Here is a 21,928-nt window from a genome sequence, read left to right on the forward strand (position 1 = left end):
TGGAGATGGAACCTAAGAGCATTCTCCTCTGAACTATACCTCCTTTTATTTATCCTTTTATTCATTTTATTCTTTTATTTATTCTATCCTTTTATTTATCCTTTTATTTTGAAACGGGGTCTCACTAAGTTGTAGAGAGCCTCACTAAGTTAATGAGTGAGCCTTCGATCCTATCTGCATGCACCACCATGCCTGGTTTACACGTAGCTCTTTAAAAGCACTTCTCACACTCTCAGCAACTTAGTGAGACCCTGTTTCAAAATAAAATATAAAAATAGATCGGGGGGCCAGGCATGGTGGCGCAAGCTTGTAATCCCCACGCTTGGGAGGTGGAGACAGGAGGATCGCACAGGTTTGAAGCTAGCCTCGCTGGCTTAAGAGACCCTGTTTCGAAATAAAAAAATATAAAAATAAGTCTGGGAGTGTGGCCTGGAGGTAGAAGGGTTCCATCCCCAGTACCACCAAAAAAACAACAACAACAAAAAAAGATCGGGGGGCCATAGTCCCCTGGGTTCTATCCCCAGGACCACAAAAAAAAAGCACTTCTCACATCAGGCATGGCACATGCTTATAATCCCAATACTTGGAAGGCTGAGACAGGCGGCTCACAGTTCACAGACAGCCTCAGCTACTTAGCGAAGCCTCCTGCAACTTAGTGAGACCTTGTTCCAAAATAAAAGAATAAGCCAGGCATGGCGACGTATGCTTGGAATTCCAGTACTTGGGAGGCTGAGACTGGAGGATCACAGGTTCAAGGCCAGCCTCAACTACTTAGTGAGGCCCTATGCAATTTGGTGAGACCCTGTTTCAAAATAAGTGATAAAAAAAATAGGGCTGGGTAGGTATAGCTTGGAGGTAGAATGCTCCTGGGTTCAATCTCTAGTACAACAAAAAAGAGAATTAAAAAAAATAAGGGCTGGGGGTATAGCTCTGAGGTAGAATGCCCCGGGGTTCCATCCCCAGTACTGCATAATAAATAAATAAATAAATAAATAAATAAATAAATAAATAAATAGCTTCCCACATCTTACTTGAATTGTTATTTTATCTATATATTTTCTCCTCAAAATTCTAGTTGCTTGGAAAGCAAGGTTAAGACTCCTTCATGGTTGTAACCCCAGTGCCTAGGATAGTGTTTGCCAAATGGCAGGAGCCAAATAAGTTTCTTTTACAAATGGCTTATTTGCGGGGCGTGATTACACTTGTAATCCCAGCATTCAGGAGGCTGAAAGTGGAGGAACATGGTTCACTGACAGCCTCAGCTACTTAGCAAGGCACTTCGCAACTCAGTAAGACCCTGTTTCAAAAATAAAATGACTAAAAAATAAGGCTGAGGGTGCAGTTCAGAGGTACAATGCTCCTGGGTTCCATCCCCAGTACGGGAAAAAAAAAAAGGCTTAATTTGATCCCCAGCACTACAAAAAAGACTTAATGATGGTGATTTTTTTAAAATATAGAGCTATGTTAGATGGTGATAAACCCTAAAGAGAGAATATAGCATGATTTTACTACTTTTGTATGTATTGCAATGTTCTAAGCTAATATTTAAGAATTAAAAGATAGTTTTATAGTAGGTTTATTTAAATAATTTTAATCTAGCTATTTACCAAGGCCAAAGAAAATAGGTACACAAAGACTCAACTAAATAGGAATTAAAATTCATTGATGAGAGTTGGGAAAGGCATAGCTAGTAAGATGAGAAAGAAATGAGTCAAAAGACCTGTATCAGGCCCTTCTAGCTCTGTCAATAATTAGCTACTTAGGCCAGGCGTGGTGGGCATGCTTGTAATCCCCGCGCTTGGGAGGCGGAGACAGGAGGATCGCGCTGGTTCGGAGCCAGCCGCGCTGGCTTAAGAGACCCTGTTTCCAAATAAAAAAATATATATAAAATGGGTCTGGGAGTATAGCCCGGAGGTAGAAGGGCTTCCAGGAACCCCAGTACCACAAAAAAAAGCTACTTAAGAAAAATTCAAAGCAAACAATTATGATAGCCTAACCATATGAAATGTATAGACAGTCTCCACAAAATCCATTGCCAAAGATGTTATTTTATTAAAGAACTATGAGCCAAGATAGTAATGGCAATATTTAAAGGACTTTATAATTCACATAGTATTTTTGAGTATGTCATTTCACTTGATCCTCCCCAGAACTTTGGGAAATGAGCAAATTTTATTCAAATGCCAATTTTATACTCTAAAAACCCTAAGAATAAGATAAAGTAACAAAAGCAAAGTGATACTCTCCTGCTTCAAAACCTTGCCCTCTTTTCATGTTGCGAAAATATTTGATAACAAATCCTGACAATTGTCAGGATAGGCAGTGCAGGCCCTTATCACTTCTCTCCTATATTACTTCAATATCCTCCTAACTGATGATGTCCCTATCTACAATCCCTGCCTATTCCTAATCTATTCTTCAATCTGCAGCCAGAATCATATTCCTGAAACCAATTTGAAAATGTTCTCCTCTACTGAGTCATCCCTCAGTATCCATGGAGGATTAGTTCCAAGATACCCTGCCCATACCAAAATCTGAAGATGCTCAAGTCTCTTATATAAACTGCTATAGCTTGCCAGGCGTGGTGGTACACGCTTGTAATCCCCATGCTTGGGAGGCACAGACAGGAGGATCACACAGGTTCAAAGCCAGCTGTGCTGGCTTAAGAGACCCTGTTTCCAAATAAAAAATATAAAAAAAAGGTCTGGTAGTGTAGCCCAGAGGTAGAAGGGTTCCATCCCCAATACCACTAAAAAAAAATGCTGTAGCTTGTGCATATACTCTATACATATCCTGCTATATACTTGAAATAACTTCTAGATAACTTATAATAAGTAATACAATGCAAATGCTATGTAAATAGTTACTATACTGCATTGTTTAGGGAATAATGACAAGAAAGAGGCTGTGAATGTTCAGTACTGATGTAGTTTTTTCCTGAATGTTTCTGATCTGCAGTTGGCTAAATCCATGGACCTTCTGTGATGAGAGAAATAATCTATATCTGTTGAATGGTCAAATACAATAACCTGTTATCCACATGTGACTACTGAACAGTTAAATTATGTTTAGTGTGACTAAGCTACTAAAGTTTTAATTTTAACTAATTTAATTTTAATTAACTTAAATTGAAAGTTAAATAGCTTTGTATAATATTACTGTTTTGGACAGTGAAGCATTAACAAATAGGGAGCGTATATTTTTTTTTATCCTAGTGAAAAACAACTGAATAAGAAGCAGCAAGAATATGTGAAATATAAAAGGATTTTGTAAATTAAAAACAGTCTAAAAATAGCTGGTATTGTTATAACTTATAACAAAGTGTTAGCACAGCTGCCTTTTTCTTTATTTTTTATCTTTTTATTTTTTATTTCTTTTTAATTTTGCTTTTCTAATCTTTCAGTAGTGGGTATGTACTGTTCAGATATTTTAATATATGAATTTGAAGTTTAAAAAAGAAATTTAAAGGCTGGGTGTGGTGGCACACGCACGTAATCCCAGCGCTTGGAAGGCTAAGACAGGAGGATCGCACAGGTTCGAATCCAGCCTCAGTTACTTAGTGAGGCTCTCAGCAACTTAGTGAGACCCTGTTTCCAAATAAAGTAAACAACCCAGAGCCTGCAGCCCAGTGAGGCTGGGTCTGGAGCCAGCGAGGCCAGGCCTGGAGCCTGCCATGCAACGGAGCTGGAACAGGGGCCTGCTCCACAGCAAAGGGCCAGCAAGTCCCTGCAATTGTGCGGCCAGGAAGCACTAGAAGCTGCTACTGCCTCACCTCATCTCTCAGAAGATTCCCAGATCCAAGTGACCTCTATTTAAAAAAAATTAGTTGTGAGTGAATCATCTTCTCAAAGTTACTTGCCTTCTGGCTTTTAGGATTTCAGTAAGTAGGAATCAGTATGGAAATTAAAGGAAGGACTTCCAAGGAAGAAAGAAACTGTAATTGATTGGATGTGGAGAAAGAGAAGTTCTAATACATTATTAGTGGGATTGAAAATTAATGCAACCACTTTGGGAAAACAGTATGGAAGAAGGAAAACGAACTTACCATATGATCCAGCAATACCACCTCTGGGTATCTACCAAAAAGAATGAAAACCAAAATACCAAACTAATGCATGAGCAAGCATGTTCATAGCTGCACAATTCACCATTACCAAACTAAGAAACTAGTCAAGATGCCCTTCAACAGATGAGTGGACTGCAAAACTATGGGATGTGTACACAATGGAATTTTGCCCATCCATAAAGGAGAAGAAAATTATGGCATTTACAGTGAAATGTCACAAAAAATAAGAAATCAGATGCATTCCCTAATGTGCAAAAACTAGGGAGAATTGGGTAACAGGAGGAACTCTAGATGAAGAAGGGACCCTAGAGAGGAGCAATGAAGGTGACCTATCTGAAGGGATGGAGGGGGAAGAGGGAAACTCTTTAAAGCACATGATGTACTTAAACATATCAAAGTCAATCAGGAAGCCAAGCACGGGAAGGAGGGAGGGGGAGGGAAGGGGTTACGGATTGGGTAGGGGCTGATTGGGTGATGTGTACATGTATATCTCTGCAAGTTTTTTTTAATCCCATTGAGATGTATGACTACAATGCACCAATAAAAATTTATTTAAACAAACAAATAAATATAAAATAGGTCTGGGAGTATAGCCCGGAGGTAAAAAAAAAAAAGCCCCTGGGTTCCACCCCCAGTACCACAAAAAAAAAAATAATTTAAATACAGACAATTCTTCACAACTCTTTATTAGGTAATCCCCAATACCAAAAGCAAAAATTTATTGCAATTCTAAGTACTCTGTCACTCTAACATGAAAAACTCAATTCCATATATCTTGTTCTTCTTAATTCTAAGCTGTTTCTAATAGCTTATATTTTTCTAATGATTTGAAAATAATCATTTAATGGTTTGTTCTTCTATCTTCTAATACCAGAGCCAGGACTAGAATCTAGCTCTTGCAACTGCTGTTTTACCAATGTTCTTTCTGCTAAATTAGCCCATATATAAGGTGAGGTATGACCCTGAGTGATACAAGTCAGTTTTATCTTTAAGAAGATACCTATTTAAATTATCATGAATATTTATTTATTCTGCTCTTAAAAGTTAACATTATACAATATATGCATGTATTAAAATTTCACATGGTACCTAATAAATATATATAATTGTTTTTATGGATCGATTAAAAATAAATTTTTAAAAGTCTTTCTTGGTTTCCCAATAAAAGGACAATGGTAGAGTCTGAATGTGTCTCCCAAAGTTCCTATAATGAAAAAAATCACCAATGTGATGGGTTTCAAGAGTGAAGGGGGTACATCAGGAGATGATTAGATTATGAAAGTGGGTTCTCATAAATGGGGTTAAGTGAGTTATAGAAGAGCCCCTACAGAGATGCTTTGCCTCTTCTATCATGTGAGGACACAGATAAAAGGTGCCATCTCTGAAACAGACTGGGCATTCATCAGGTACCGAATCTGTTGGCACTCTGAACCATGAGAAATTATTTTGTTTATAAGCCACAGTTTGTGGTATTTTGCTACAATAGTCTAAATGGACTAGGATGATAAGTAAGAAATTCTTTCTTATATGCACATTAAGTCCCTCTTCTTTCAACTGAAGTCCATGTCTTTGTATCATAATCTAAAGTCTTGGGTAAGTTTGGGTATCACTGAACTGTTAGTAAAACAGCTTGTAATTATTAAACAGTTATCCTTTGGGACGTGGTGCCACATGCGTATAATCCCAGTACTTGGGAGGCTGAGACAAGAGGATCGTAAGTTCAAGACCAGTTTCAGGAACTTAGCAAGGCCCTCAGCAACTTAATGAGACTCCATATCAAAATATAATATATAAAGGGCTGGGAGTATAATTTGGAGGTAGAATGCCCCTGAGTTCAATCCCCAGTACCACAAAAACAAGAAAAAAAAGAAAAAAAAGTCATCCTTCAGGTGCTTTAAATATCATTAAATCACCACCCACCTTTTTTAGTTCCATGTGATTAAACCTTATTTTTTCTGTTTTTCAGTCTCAGAACATTTTGGGTTTGCTCAGTAATCATTGTTATTTCTTAATATGTACCTTATGTTGCGAAAGTTAAATAGGAACTAAGATCTCTGAAATCTGGAATAGGAAAATTATTTGCCTGGTGGTGTCATTATATTTCCATTTCAGTTAATATGAAGACCAGAAATGTTTTAATTTTATCTACTTGGTTAACTATCAGTAGCCAGTTGGAAATCAGAGAGTAGAAAGGAGGAATTTATTATTACAATAAATTAAAGATCACATCTACAGCATTTGGGAGGCTGCAGACAGCCTCAGCTACTTAGTGAGACCCTTTGCAATTTAGTGAGACACTGTTTCAAAATAAATAATAAAAAACAGGAGCCTAGCCAGGCGTGGTGGCACTCACGCATGCTTGTAATCCTGGCGCTTGGGAGGCTGAGACAGGAGGATTGCACAGGTTCGAAGCCAGCCTCAGCTACTTTGTGAGACTCTCAGCAACTAGTGAGACCCTGTTTCCAAATAAAAATATAAAATAGGTCTGGGAGTATAGCCCAGAGGTAGAAGGCCTCTGGGTTCCACCCCAGTACCACCAAAAATAAATAAATAAATAAATAAATAAATAAATAAATAAATAAAAACAGGAGCCTTGTACTTCTTGCATTTGGGAGGCAGAGACAGGAGGATCGCGCAGGTTCGAAGCCAGCCGCCCGGGCTGGCTTAGGAGACCCTGTTCCCAAATAAAAATGTAAAAATAGGTCTGGGAGTATAGCCTGGAGGTAGAAGGGCTTCCAGGAACCCCAGTACCACCAAAAAAGAAAGAAAGAAAGAAAGAAAGAAAGAAAGAAAGAAAGAAAGAAAGAAAGAAAGAAAGCAAGCAAGCAAGCAAGCAAGCAAGCAAACAAACTAGGACTGGGATGTAGCTTGGAGGTGGAATGCCCCTGGGTTCCATTCCCAGTATCACACACACACACACACACACACACACACACACACACACACACATCACATCCATTGTCCATGAGGCCAGAGCCAACAAATGAAAATAAAATGGTGTCTATCCAAAACAACTACTAAATGGAGCATGCAAAGTAAGCATATGAAAAAAGGTACATCAGACTTCACTGGGAATATCTCCTAAAACCTTGCACACTGTTTTGCTGCATTCAGTTATCCAAATGACATGAGCTAGTCAAAATCAAATGAAAAGATCCAGACAGGCAGGTGGCACATGCCTGTAATCCCCATACTTGGGAGGAAGAGACAGTAGGAACACAGGTTCAAGGCCAGCCTGAGCAACTTATAGAGACCCTTAGCAACATAAGGAGACCTTGTTTCATATAAATAAATGAAAAGAGATTGGGGGGTGTAGGCTCAGAGATAGAATGCCCTGGAATGATCCCCAGTACCAAAAACAAAACAAAAGATAAAGAAAAAAGAAAGAAAAAAAGGAAGAAAAAGATATAAACACCTGACTGGGAAAAATATAAAGAGTTCATTGAACCTACTTTCCAGCAAAACTGGCAAAATGTAAAGGAACAACCATTAGAAGTTCCTAGAGATAGATGGTCCTGGGGGAATATAACAAATCTAAGAGAGTCACCTGCCTTCCCCTCCCAGTTCAGTGATATACAAACTGTACTAGAGATACTTCGAGGTCCTTCCTTAGAGAGCTTACCTCTTTAAGCTCCCAGTCCAGAAGCAAGCTCCCACTTCCAGCCAGCTCTAAGCCTGTGGAGATATTGCCTAGAGAAAGAACATGAACCAAAACCAGGTAGTGCCTAATCTCTTCCCAGGAGAATTTACTTCATTTACAACTGGGTATGAAAAAGTTCAAGGCAACTGGGAGGAGATTGGTAGAATCCTTGACAAAGAGGCTAAACTGTAGGCAAGTAAGGTGGTTTGCCCTAGAGAACCAGAAAACCAAGGAGGGAGACAACTGTGAGGAGGCCACCTAGTCAAAAAAATTCTCCAACACTGACCTCAACAACCATTCCATCCAAGAAATCTGATTTAGATCACTTTATTCTGGGTAACAATTTATGCCCCAGGGCATGGTGAAAACAACAGCATGATCTGCCAGCAATTATTGGAGCATAACTGGAAAAAAAACAGAGAGTCCTGACCAAACTATTATCACCCCAGGGTGACCGTAGGCATACCCAAAAAAATGCCCGAGAAGAGATGTCAGTGAATTAACAAAGGGGTGGGAAGGAACAGAGCCGAGGACGCACTAAAATAATACACCTAGTTCCTAAACAACCAAATAACAAGCCTCAGGAGGGAAGGGACCAGTACCCAGAGTTGCTATATTACGTAAAATGTTCAGCTTCAAAAATTAATTGTGATACATGCTAAGAAACAGTAAAGTATGACCTGGGAAAAAAAGCGATAAAGAGAAAATGTGGACTTGAACAGATGTTGTATTGAAAAGGCTTTCAAAATAGCTTTTCTAAATATGCTAAAAGACTAAAGGACACCATGTTAAAGAAGAAAAGGAAGGTGTGATAACAATGCAACACTAAAGAGTATCATTATACAGAAAATGTTTTATTTTGTTTTTTGCGGTACTGGGGATTGAACTTAGGGGCATTCTACTTCTGAGCTACAGCCCTAGCCACATTTTTTATTCTTTATTTTGAAACAGGGTCTCACTATGTTGCAGAGGGCCTAGCTAAGTAGCTGAGGCTGGCTTTGAACCCAGGATCCCCCAGTCTCAGCCTCCCAAAGACTGGGATTATAAGCGTGCGCCACCACACCCGGCTCCAGAAAATATTTTAAATAAACAGAAATACAGGAATTGAAAAGTATAATAACTGAAGAATTCAGTAGAGAGGCTTAATGGTAGACATGAACTGGCAAAAAAGTGAATGTAAAGATAGATCAAAAGAGATGACACAACCTGAATATCAGAAGAGTGAAAGAAAGCCGGGCGTGGTGGCACACACTTGTAATCCCCGCGCTTGGGAGGCTGAGACAGGAGGATCACACAGGTTCGAAGCCAGCCTCAGCTATTTAGTGAGGCTTTCAGCAACTTAGTGAGACCCTGTTTCCAAAAAAATATATAAAATAGGTCTGGGAGTATAGCCCGGAGGTAGAAAGCCTCTGGGTTCCACCCCCAGTACCACCAAAAAATAAAAAAAAATAAGAGTGAAAGAAAATGAACAGAGCCTCAGAGGAATTTAAGACACTAAACACACCAACATATGTATGACAAGTGTAGCAGGAGAGGCAATAAAGTAGAAAAAAAACTACTTGATGAAATAATGGCTGAAAACTTTCAAAGTTTATTAACAAGTATAAACTTGTACATATCCCAGAAACTCAACACACTCCAAATAAGAAAAATACAAAGGGATCCACAAACACATGATAGTAAAAATACTGAAAGCCAAAGATAAAACTCTTGAAGAAAGCTAGAGGAAAAAAAGGACTCCTTACTAACATGGGAACCAGAAGATCAGCAGATCTCTTAAGTAATGGAGGACAGAAGAGAGTTAACATTAAAAAAGTGCTAAAAGAAAAATCCCCCCCCAACTCTGCACCAGTGGCACATACTTGTAATCCCAGTACATGGGAGGCTGCAACAGGAGGATCAGAGGTTAGAAGCCAGCATGAGGTAATTTGGTGAAATTCTGGTTCAAAAATAAAAAGGGCTGGAGGTGTAGCAAAAAAACCAAATGGTTCAAAAATGAAAGTAAGACTTCCCAAGTCAGCAGATTAGAGACAGCCAGCCCTCTCCTGTATCTTCATGAGATAGAATTAAAACAAATGGAAGATAGCTGCTGACTGAGATGAGTGACCATGGGAGAACACTGGAGTTCAACAATGGACAGAGAGAAACCTGGAGAAACCCAGAGAAGTTGTTTAGTGGAATAGAGAGTGAAACAGAAATGCCCCAGTACCAACTGCATGGAAGTGTGGTAGAAGGAAGGAGAGTACCCCTTCAGCGGGGTTAGGAGAAAGACTCAACACCACTGGCACAAGATTGAGCATCCTGCAGAAATACAGGAATCAGCAAATTTCCAGGCCAGTTACTAGAGTCTGGAGGGATGAGCAGTCTAGTGTGACAGCATATGGGAACCAGAATTGGGGACACCAGAACCATGGGCAGGAGATGACACAAAATTTGCCAATAACCTCCCCCCAGATCTTTGGGTCTCCATAGCCTCTAGGACTCCACCTTCCAGAGACCAGGGTTACTCTGGCCCTCCAAGTTCACAGCTCTGGAAGGAATCCTTGGGGAGGTCTGCATTCTGTGTTAGCTCCCCCAACCCCCACCTACCTCAGCGACTACCCCGATTTAGGAGTGTGTAATCCAAATTGCTCTGAAGAAAATGTGTTTGTAAGGAGCTCTGTGTTCCACCTTAGCTTGTTCCAGCATGCAAAGCAGCTAAGTGGTACTCCAGGACTCCAGCTGCAAATCACACCCACTAATCACCTGATCAGCACCACAAAGGAAAGAAAGGGAGCCTGAATGACCCCAGCCTCTGCTCTGTACAAGGGGTGCAGATAGAAAAAGGCATGGAGGGAAACAATCCCATCCCATCCGCACTGGCTGCAAGTTTCTACCCTTGACTTCACTCAAGCACCTAAGCAGAGAGGAATTAGTAATACTCTTTTGTTATTGCCATTTTCTGTTTGTCTTTTCTTTTAAAGTTTCATTTTTTGTTTCTTTTCTTTTTCTCATTTCTCACTTTTACTTTACTCCTGCTACATTTTTCCTTTGATTAATTTTATTATTTTTTGGCTTTTTATTTTATTCAATATTATTTTCCCCATTAGTTTTTGGTAGTTGATGCTGTTCTTTTATTAGGTTTTTACTTTATTGGCTTTTTCTCTCTTCTTTCCTTGCAGTACTGGGGATCCAACCCAGGACCTGAGTGCATTGGGTAGGCACTCTCCTGCTGAGCTACACTAACAGTTCAGCTGAGAGGAACTGCATTTAGTTCAGCCACAACCGTCCAGCTCAATCCCTGGGGGGTATTTCATATTAAAGAATAGGGAGGACAAAAGCCCCTAAGGAGAAACCCATTCCTGACTAGGTATGGCAATGGGGGTCTGAAGTCCCACTCCTGAACACTAACCCACAGAGTAATGGCCAAGAGAAATAACAAAACTGTTATGGGCACCACACCTACAAGGAACCTTAACATCAGTGACTCCACCATCCAATCAGATCACATATTGCTTGCAAGACTGGAGATGAATACCACAGTGGGGAAATTGTGATACTGGCTCCTGCCTCTCCCTATGAAAAACCTAGAGCTGCACCAATCTCTGAACAGTGTAATAAAAGCTCCAGACTTACCATCACAATGGAAATAGCCAGTAGTAGAACTGCTTTCAAGTAAGTCAGGATTAATGGAAGGAAACCCCCAACACCTAACAGGCACTTCCATTCCCACTTGAAGGAGTAACCACTGAACGTGCACTCACATACCCTGTTCTTTTTACCACACCTGCCCAAACTACCAAATAGACACCATTGCAAGACCTACAGAAAGAGGATCCCTCTGGCTCCAACACATCACAGCTGAAGAAGCCACAGGGAAACTACATTATGAAGTCCAATTTGAATTAAACTCAAAACTATACAACAATATCTCAAGATGAAATATCAAAACTGCTTACTAAGAAGAATCTCACATAAAAGTGAGAGGTACACATCCCAACTAATGGGAAAAATTCAACATAGAAATACATGAAATATGAAGAACTAGGCAATATAATACCTCGAAAGTTCAGACCTCTGTAATAACATGTGTCAAGGATATCAAAGTGGATGAAATGACAAAGGAGTCAAAAATATGATTTTTCTTTTTTTGTGTGTGTGGTACTTAGAGATTGAACCGAGAGGCATTCTACCTCTGAGCTATATCCCAGACTAATTTTATTTTTTATTTGGAAATAGGGTATCACTAAGTTGCTGAGGCTGGGTTTGAACCTGTGATCCTCCTGTATTAGCCTCCCAACTACTAGGATACAAATAGGGAAGAAGGAAGTCAAATTATCCTTGTTTGCTAATGATATGATTCTACACTTAGAAAATCCTACAAGAGTCAGGTGTGGTAGTGTATACCTGTAATCTCAATACTTGGGAGGCTAACACAGGAGGACTGCAGGTTCAAGGAAAGACTCATCAAGTAATGAGACTCTCATCAACCTAGTGAGACCCTATTCCAAAATAAAATAGGATTGGGGGTATAGCTCAGAGGTAGAATGCCCCTAGACACAATCCCATTATCACACAAAAAAAGAGAAAAGCCTACAAAACTCCATCAAAAGGCTCTTAGAACTGAAAAATGCAGCGAAGTAGCAGAATTACAAAATCAACATATAAAAAGCAGGGGCTTTTCTATACACTAAAAATGAACTTCCTCAGAAGAAAATCAGGATGGGCATCTCACTCACATATACCTCAAAATATATATAGGCATAAATCTAACCAAGAAGGTAAGAAACCTCTAGAGTAAAAATTATAAAATGCTAAAGAAATTGAAGAAGACACTAGAAAATGGAAAGATCTCTTATGTTCTTGGATTGGGAGAATATTGTTAAATTGGCTATACTACCAATGATCTACAGATTCAGTACAATCCCCATCAAAATACCAATGACATTCTTCAAATATCTAGAAAAAACAATTCTAAGATTCATATGGACGCAGAAAAAATCCTGAATATCCAAAGTAATCCTGAGCAAAAAGGAGGAGGAGGAGGAGGAAGAGGAGGAGGAGGAGGAGGAGGAGGAGGAGGAGGAGGAGGAGGAGGAGGAGGAGGAGGAGGAGGAGGAGGAGAAATCAATGCTGAGCTGGGCATGGTGGCACAGACCTGTCTGTAATCCCAGTACTTGGAAGGCTGACACAGGAGGACTGCAGGTCCAAGGCCAGCCTCAGCAATGTAGCAATTTGTACTGTCAGCAACTTAGCAATATCCTGTTTCAAATAAAAAATAAAATAAGAGTTGGGTGTGGTGATACACGCTTGTAATCCCAGTACTTGGGAGGCTGAGACAAGATGGATCACAGGTTCAAGGCCAGCCTCAGCTACTTAGTGAGGCCCTGCACAATTTAGTGAGACCCTGTTTCAAAATAAAGAATAAAAAAATAGGGCTGGGTGTGTAGCTTGGAGGTAGAATGCCCCTGGGTTTAATCCTCACTATCTCAATAAATAAATAAATAAACAAACAAACAAAGAAAATAGGAGCCAGGCGCCATGATGTACACTTGTAATCCTAGCATTTGGGAGGCTGGGACAGGAGGATCAAGGTTCGTAGATAGCCTCAACCGAGGTTCGTGGACAGCCTCAGCTATTTAGTTAGGTCCTTTGCAACTCAGTGAGACCATTTCAAAATAAAGAATAAAAAGCCAGGTGTGGTAGAGAATGCTTGTAATCCCAGCACTCGGGAGGCTGAGACAGGAGGACCGAGGTTCGCAGATAGCCTCAACTACTTAGTGAGGCTCTTTGCAACTCAGTGAGACCCTGTTTCAAAAAAAAAGAATAAAAAAATAGGGCTGCGGGTGTAGCTCAGAGTTAGCATGCCCCTGGGTTCCATCCCCAGTACCGCAAAAAATAAGATAAAATAATAAAAATAAAAATAAAGAATTAAAAAACAGGGCTGGGTGTGTAGCTCAAAGGTGGAACGCTCCTGGGTTCCATCCCCAGGACCACAAAAATATAAATAAAATAGGGCAGGGAGTGTAGCTCAGAGGCAGAATGCACCTGGGTTCAGTCTCCAGTACTACATACACAAGAAAAGAGCAATGCTGGCGGTATCACAACACCTGATTTCAAAATACACTAGAGAGCTGTAGGAACAAAACCAACATAGTACTGGCATAAAAACAGACTTGTAGACCTATGAAATACAATCGAGGACACTGAAATAAACTCACACATCTCCAATCAACTGATTCTTGATAAAGGTGCCAGAAACACACATGGGAGAAAGACAGCATCTTCAACAAATGGTGCTGGGAAAATTGGATATCCACAGATAGAAGACTGAAACTCGATCTCATCTCTCCCCCTGTATAAAAATCAACTCAAAATGGATTAAACCTTAATGTAAGACCTGAAAAGCTGAAATTGCTAGAAGAAAAGAGAGGAAACACTTCTAGATAATAGTGCAGGCAAGGATTTCTTGAATAGGACTCCAAAAACTCAGGAAATAAAAGCAAGAATTAACAAATGGAATTTCATCTATTCATAAAGCTTCTGCACAGCAAAGGAAACAATAAACAGAGTGAAGAGATAACCAAAAGAATGGGAGAAAATCTTAGCCAGCTCTTCATCTGATAGAGGATTAATATACAGAATATGGAAAGAACTCAAAAAAAGTAGCAGAAGACCAATGCCATCCTATTCACCATAACCAAATTATGGAACCAGCCTAGGTGTCCATCAATAAATGAATGGATTTTTAAAAACAGGGTATATACATACAATGGAATAAAGAACAAAACTAAGGTATTTGCAGAAAATGGATGGAACTAGAGAACATTATGCTAAATGAGATCAACCAGTCACACTGGTAGTGAAATAGTTGTATGTTTTCTTTCATATGTGGATGCTAGAGAGAAACTGGGTAACAAAAGAGACCTCCTATAAAGTAGTAAAGACTCCAATGGAGAGATGGGAGGGAGGTTTAAGGATGGAGTAGGGGGGATAGATACATAATAAAGGTAACAGTTTAAATAATGCTATGTACATACATAAAATTATCAGTATCAATCTCAATGACAAGTACTGGGAAGAGGGGGATCCAGAGCGAAACACATCAGTTGTGTGCATGTTTATTCCTATCACTTTATCCTTCATAATGATATATAATTGCAATGCACCAATAAAAGTATTTTTAAAAAAACAAGTATTCCAATAAAAAAATGGGCAAATGATCTGAACAGACATTTCTCAAGAGAAGCACTAATGCCAGGTGTAGTGGCAAACGCTTGTAATCCCTGAGCTTGGGAGGCTGAGACAGGAGGATGGCACAGGTTTGAAGCCAGCCTCAGCTACTTAGTGAGGCTCTCAGCAACTTAGTGAGACCCTGTTTCCAAATAAAGTATAAAATAGGTCTGGGAATATAGCCTTGAGGTAGAAAAGCCCCTGGGTTCCACCCCCAGCACCACACACACACACACACACACACACACACACACACACACAGATACATAGACACACAGACACACAGACACACACACAAAGAAGCACTAATGGCCAATAAATGTCTTAAAATATCTTTGGCCATCAGGAAAATGCAAATCAAAATTACACTGGGGATTCTATCTTACCCCAGCCAGAATGGCTATCAAAAACAAAATCCACCAATACTGCTGAGGATGTGGGAAAAAAAGAATCTTGATTACATGATTGGTGGGAATTCAATTTAGTACAGCCACTCTGGAAAACTGTATGGAGTTTCCTCAAAAGACTTTACAATAGAACAATACAATCTTCTGCTAGCTATATAGCTGAAAGAAGTAAAGAGAGTATACAGAAGAGATAGCTGCATACCTATATTTATTGTAACATTATTCACAATAGCTAAGATATGGAATCAGCCCAGGTACCTGTCAACAAATGAATGGATGAAAAATATGGTCTATAAAGAATGAAGTATTATACTGCCGTAAAGAAAAACAAAATCCTGTCATCTGCAGGAAAATGGCCAGAACTAGAAGACATCATGTTAAGCGAAATAAGCCTGACACAGAAAGAAGTATCATGTTTTCATTCATATGTGGAAACTAAACATGACCTGAAAATAGAAGAGGGGTGTTAAGGAAAGAAAAAGGGGACTGAAGGGAGAACAGGAGAGAGAAAAGAGGAAAATAAAGGACAGAATGGAAGGTAGACATGATCAAAGTACTATATATGCATGTATGTGAATATCGCAGTGAAACCAATTAATTTGTACAATTAATATGTGTTAATGACTATGCTAAAAATTAAAATAGCAAGCCAGGCATGGTGGTGCATTCCTATAATCCCAGTACTTGGGAAGATGGGGTGAAGCTAGCCTCAGCAATTTAGTGAGAGCCTCAGCAAATTAGTGAGACTCTGTTTCAAAATGAAAAAAAAAAAGACTAGGGGTGTATCTCAGTGGTAGAATGCCCCTGGCTTCAATCCTTCATACAAAAAAATTAAAATATATAAAAATGAAAGTGAAACAAGAAATTCCAAGATAATCAAAAACTAGGAGAATATGTGGCTAGAAGAACTCCTTCACAAGAAATAACTAAAGGATGTTGGTAAGATTGAAGGCAAATAACCCCAGATTGTAATTCAACTCCACACTAAATAACAAAGAACACCAGAAAAGGTAATTAAATACAAGACAGTATAGTTGGATATAATCAAAATATATTATTTGCATGTCCAAATATACCACAATGAAACCCATTATTCTGCATAATTAAAACGCAATAATCTTAAAAAACTATTATTTGGTATTCTTGGGATTATTATACTTATAGATGCATAAGAATAAAACAACAAAGAGAGCCCGAGTGGTGGCCCATGCCTGTAATCCCAGCATTCTGGAGGCAGAGACCAGAGGATCATGGAGGCCCTTTGCAACTCAGTGAGACCCTTTTTCAAAAAATAAAAAAGACTAAAAAGTAGGTCTGGGGATGTAGCTCAAAGGTAGAATACCACTGGGTTCCATCCCCAGTACCTCAAGAGAGAGAGAAAGAGAGAAAAAGAGAAAGAGAGAGAGAGAGAGAGAGAGAGAGAGAGAAAGAGAGAGAGAGAGAGAGAAGAACTAGAACTATATATGAGTAATGTTTCTGTATGTAGTTGTAAATTTGTTTTGGTGTTTTTGTCTTTAACACACAGAAGACAATATATGAATGGCCTGAAAGGCTATCATTTATCCATATTGGGACTTAAGTTTCTTCATCTACAAAACTAAAAGGGGTGGATATAATATTTTCTAATGCAGCACTGTCCAATAGAAATTTCTGTGATAATGGAAGAAATGTTCATTATCTGTGCTGTGCAGTGGGGTAGCCACTAGCTACAAGTGACAGTTAAGCCTCTGAAATGTGGCTAATGCAACTAAGAAATTAACATTTTAATTGTCATATTAAGCTAGTTCCTATTCCACTGGACAGCGTAGTTGTAGGCATGACTCCAAATGAAAATTTCATTTTACAATGTGTCCCTGTAATATATATGTAGGAGTGTGTATACCTATATAAGACAAAACTTCATCACACCCAGCCTTAGCTTATTTTATTTGGAAACAGGGTCTCACTAGATTGCAGAGGCTGGCCTTGAACCTGTTACCCTCCTGTCTCAGATGTTCAGATACAGGGATTACAGCCCTGAGTCAGCATACCCCGTTATAATATTTCTTTGATACATAAAAAACACTAGAGTTTCTATTGAATTTCATCTAAAAAAAAGAGCTGATTTGACCCTCTAACAAGTTGCATAACACTACAATAAGGTTTCTTTCAGCTCTAATATATCATGCTATATACTAATGATAATGTTTAGAGTAGTAATGGGTATACTAATTTCCCTAATCTGATCATTACACATTGATTACATGTACTGAAATATCACATGATGCCCCATCAATATACACAAGTGTATGTCAATTAAAATTTTTAATTTAAAAAAGTGTACAATCTCTGAAAGCATAACTTTGTTTCTCTTGGTAGCCTAATATCAGGCAAATTGCTTCCTGTGCATAGCAATCAACATGATATGGTTGTTGATGAAAATCAAAATTTAAGAGGTTCTCACAACTGACAATACTTTAAAACGAGACTGATGAACAAGTAGTGAAAAGTAAACTTTCGCCAATACGTGGGAAATAAAAAGTTACTGAAGTACATCAAGTACAAATCATGTTTTACAAACTGCTCATGCATGGGCGGTACTAATGGACACAGATATTAAGAGGCACTATAACCGCTTGTAATCCTAGTACTTGGGAGAATGAGAGAACTCTCAGGGTCACAGTCAGCGTCAGCACCTCAGAGAGGCAACAACTTAGCGAGACCTTGTTTCAAAATAAAAACGAAAATCGGGCTGGGGGCGTAACTCAGGGGTAGAATGTCCCCTGAGTTCAATCCCTAGCCCACCAATAATAAAAGTTAAAAAAAAAAAGAAGTAACCTAACCTATAGACACATAACACTTCTTCACCGTTCAGATCGAAGGACAATCCGTTTGTATGTGAATTTAGGGCGGCCAACATGTTGGACAGAAAGATAATTACGGTTTTGCCTACCGACGAGCACGTCTGTCCGCAAGGTACTTCACTGGTGCCACTTGTTTATAGGTGGCATGCTGTCATCGTACAGTGCCCTCCAAGATGGTACTTCCGACTAAAATTGGAACCATCGGCAAATTGGCATCCAATGCCATTACTAACTTTGGAAAGTAACCCAGTCTTCTTCGCATTTGGAAATGTAAGAAGGCTGGAAATGGTACCTACCCCCATCTCAACATTAACAAAACAAAACAAAACCGCCAATTCTCTAAGAGACGCCGGAGCCCCAGGTGCCCTCTGCCCGGAACCTCCCGCCCCGTCCCTCCCTGCTGTCCCCAAGGGTTTCCTTCACCCTTTCCTTCCAGTTACTAACCCCCACGGGCTGCCGCTCCGAGGGAGCCCTGGCCATCTTTCTCCGGACGCTCGCTCTCGCTGACCGGAGGTCACGAGGGCAACCTTTCCCCTACTCGGTGCCGGTGCCCTTCGCTACTGCCCGCGAACGGCGTCTCACCTGAAAGGTTCGCGCGCTTCCCGAGGCGCCGCGCTGAGGGGCCCGCCACCGCCGACCTGACCCGCAGGCGGAGGCCAGGGGCCGGAGCGCGGCCGCCGAGGACCGGCGCTTTTCGAAAGCCGCCGCCGCGGCTGCCCAACGCCAAGAAGGTATCGCGAGCAGCGCCATCTTGAGCGGGGAAAGAGAACCCCAGAGAAGAGGATTATGGGACGCGGGAGGACCGCGCGCCGCCGCCTCACGCGCCTCGCCCCTCCCCCTCCGCGTCCCGGCCGACACCGGAAGTAGCTTTTCTCTGGAGAGTAGGGTACTAAGAGGTAGCTGCTGCTGCTGCTTCCTTCTTTCCTCCTCCCCTCCTCTTCCTCCCCTCCTCCTCCTCCTCCTCCCCTCCTCCTTCTCCTCCTCCTCCTCCTCAGAGGTAGCTTCTTCTCTTCTTCATCTTCTCCTCCTCCCCCTCCTCCTCCTTCTAAGAGGTAGCTGCTGCTACTTCTTCCTCCTCCTCCTCAGAGGTAGTTGCTGCTTCTTCTTCTTCTCTTGCTCCTCCTCCTCCTCCTCCTCCTCCTCCTCCTCAGAGGTAGCTTCTCTTCTTCATCTCCTTCTCCTCCTCCCCCCCTCCTCCTCCTTCTAAGAGGTAGCTGCTGCTGCTGCTTCTCCTCCTCCTCCTCCTCCTCCTCCTCCTTCCCTCCTCCCCCTGACGTGGACATCCTTTTTCTTACACAACCGGGAATGTCAGCGTAGTATTATCTTTTTTCTTTAACCTAGGGTTGCCACACAAAAAATGTTTGAATTTCAGATGCCTGAGTACAAGTATGTATGTCCCAAATACTGTATTTGATCAGTCTGGCGTCATTCCACTCTTTTCTTACTGGCTTCAACTCAGTGCCACACTCCAACTCTCTCCACTTTTCATAAGCTTATTCTTATCTCCACTCTCCCAGTGTTCTAGCCTTGAGGTAGATTACACTGTGGCCACCGATTGCCCCTGGGATACTGCTTCGTCTTTGAGATTCATTGCCTCTCTTGTACATGCTTTTACTTTGTTAATCGTCCTCTTTTATGTTAACCTTGAGGCAGTTTTTCTTTGGTCTGTAGTTCTTGGGACAGATACACACACACACACACACACACACACACACACACACACACACACTCACCTTTGCTAACTTGCCTCTCTAGGTCTCTTCCCTTTGTTTTCTGCCTAGTCCTTCATTGAAAATCCAGTCTACTAGCAGAAGGATGGTAAATTGAACAATATGTACAGACGTGCATTTTTCTAAGACAGATTTGTGTCCCTTTATACCTTTGTTATCACTATAATCAAACACAAATGTCAAAATATGTTTATAGCTATCCGGGAAACTAAATTTCCAAGTGCAAATGTTACCTGAACCCCTGGAGACAATAAAGCAGTTGCAATTTTATATTCATTGCTGAATTTGCAAACCTTTCACACAAGACAGGCAAGCAAATTTGAACTTCGATGTGTGTGTACTGGGGTTTGAATCCAGGGACATCCTACCTCTATACAATGTATTCTTTTTTTTTTTTTAAACAGAGTCTTGCTAAATTTGTGTGCAGCTGGCCTGCTATCCTCCTGTCTCAGCCTCCCAAGACTGGAATCACAGGCTTGTGCCACCATACCAGGCTGTAATTGTGAACCTCTTACACAGAGGCACTGTGAACTAATGATAAATCTGGGAAAGAAAGAAAAAGGAACCTGGGTGTAGTAGTGCACACCTGCAATCCCCGTACTTGAGAGCCTGAGAAAAGGAGGATCACTGATTTTGAGGCCAGCCTCAGCAACTTAGTGATATCCTCTTTCAAAATAAATAAAATAGGGCTGGGGGTGTAGCTCAGAGGTGGAATGCCCCTTGGTTCAATCTCCATACCCAAGAAAGAGAAAAAGGATATGCACGCCCCTTGCAGGTGTCTTTACTTTTTCCTATATTCATTTTATATTCCAGGTTTCCAGAGAACAGGATGCTTGAGCAAGTTTTTTTTTTCTTTTTGGTGGTACTGGGGGTGGAACCCAGGGTCTTTTCTACCTCCGGGCTATACTCCCAGACCTATATTATATTTTATTTGGAAACAGGGTGTCACTAAGTTGCTGAGAGCCTCACTAAGTAGCTGAGGCTGGCTTGGAACCTGTGCAATCCTCCTGTCTCAGCCTCCCAAGCGCGGGGATTACAAGCATGCACTACCACGCCCGGCTTGAGAAAGTTATTTAAAGAGAAATAGATTGCCGGGCGTGGTGGCACACGCTTGTAATCCCCGCGCTTTGGAGGCAGAGACAGGAGGATCACGCAGGTTCGAAGCCAGCCGTGCACTGGCTTAGGAGACCCTGTTTCCAAATAAAAATGTTAAAATAGGTCTGGGAGTGTAGCCCGTAGGTAGAAGGGCTTCCTGGAACCCCAGTACCACCAAAAAAAAAAGAGAGAGAAATAGAAATTCAAATTTAAGAGGTTGGCCAGGCGGGTGTGGTGGCGCACACCTGTAATCCCCAGCACCACAAAAAATAAAATAAAGACCCGAGCTTGTAACAGTGGCAGTATATATATGTGTGTGTGTGTGTATATATATATATATATATATATATATATATATATATATATATATATATATATATATGGGGTTACTTGGATGGAACCTAGGAGCTTTCTACCTCTGGGCTACACCCTCAGACCTATTTTATATCTTAATTTGGAAACAGGGTCTCACTAGGTTGCTGAGAGCCTCACTAAGTGCAGAGGTTGGTTTCAACCCTGCAATCCTCCAGTCTCAGTCTCCCAAGTACTGGGATTACAAGCTTGTGCCACCATGCCAGGTAATACCAGGGATATTAAGGAAGTAGAATTAACAGGACTTAATGACTAATTGTTTATAGCTTATTACTATCTTGTTGACCAAAGGTCAGTAATGGCTTCCTTTATTTGATTTATTTATTCATTCATTTTTGTGTGATTCTGGGGATTGAACCCAGGGGCATTCTACCTCTGAGCTACACCCCCAGCCCTATTTCATTTCTATTTTGAAACAGGGTCTCACTAGGTTGATGGGAGTCTCACTACTTGCCCAGGTGTCTTGAGACCTGCAATCTTCCTGTCTCAGCCTCCCAAGTACTAGGATTATAGGCATGTACCACCACGCCCAACAATGACCTCTTTTATTAATGAATATATTA

General features: G+C 40.7%; 1 protein-coding gene across 3 annotated transcripts in view; it reads right to left on the reverse strand.

Annotated features, from left to right (window-relative positions):
• ABCB7 (ATP binding cassette subfamily B member 7) overlaps positions 1 to 18,918 on the reverse strand; it is a gene marked incomplete at both ends in the record, with an annotated part of 122,275 nt that extends 103,357 nt beyond the window's left edge. For all 3 annotated transcript variants that reach the window (XM_080718620.1, XM_080718621.1, XM_080718619.1), the window contains one exon: positions 18,751 to 18,918. In XM_080718620.1, the coding sequence (XP_080574746.1) occupies positions 18,751 to 18,918 (168 nt within the window). The remainder of the gene's footprint in view (positions 1 to 18,750) is intronic.
• Between the last annotated feature and the right edge of the window lie 3,010 nt (positions 18,919 to 21,928).

Source organism: Muscardinus avellanarius (genome assembly GCF_963383645.1).
Source record: "Muscardinus avellanarius genome assembly, chromosome: X".
Classification (NCBI taxonomy): domain Eukaryota; kingdom Metazoa; phylum Chordata; class Mammalia; order Rodentia; family Gliridae; genus Muscardinus; species Muscardinus avellanarius.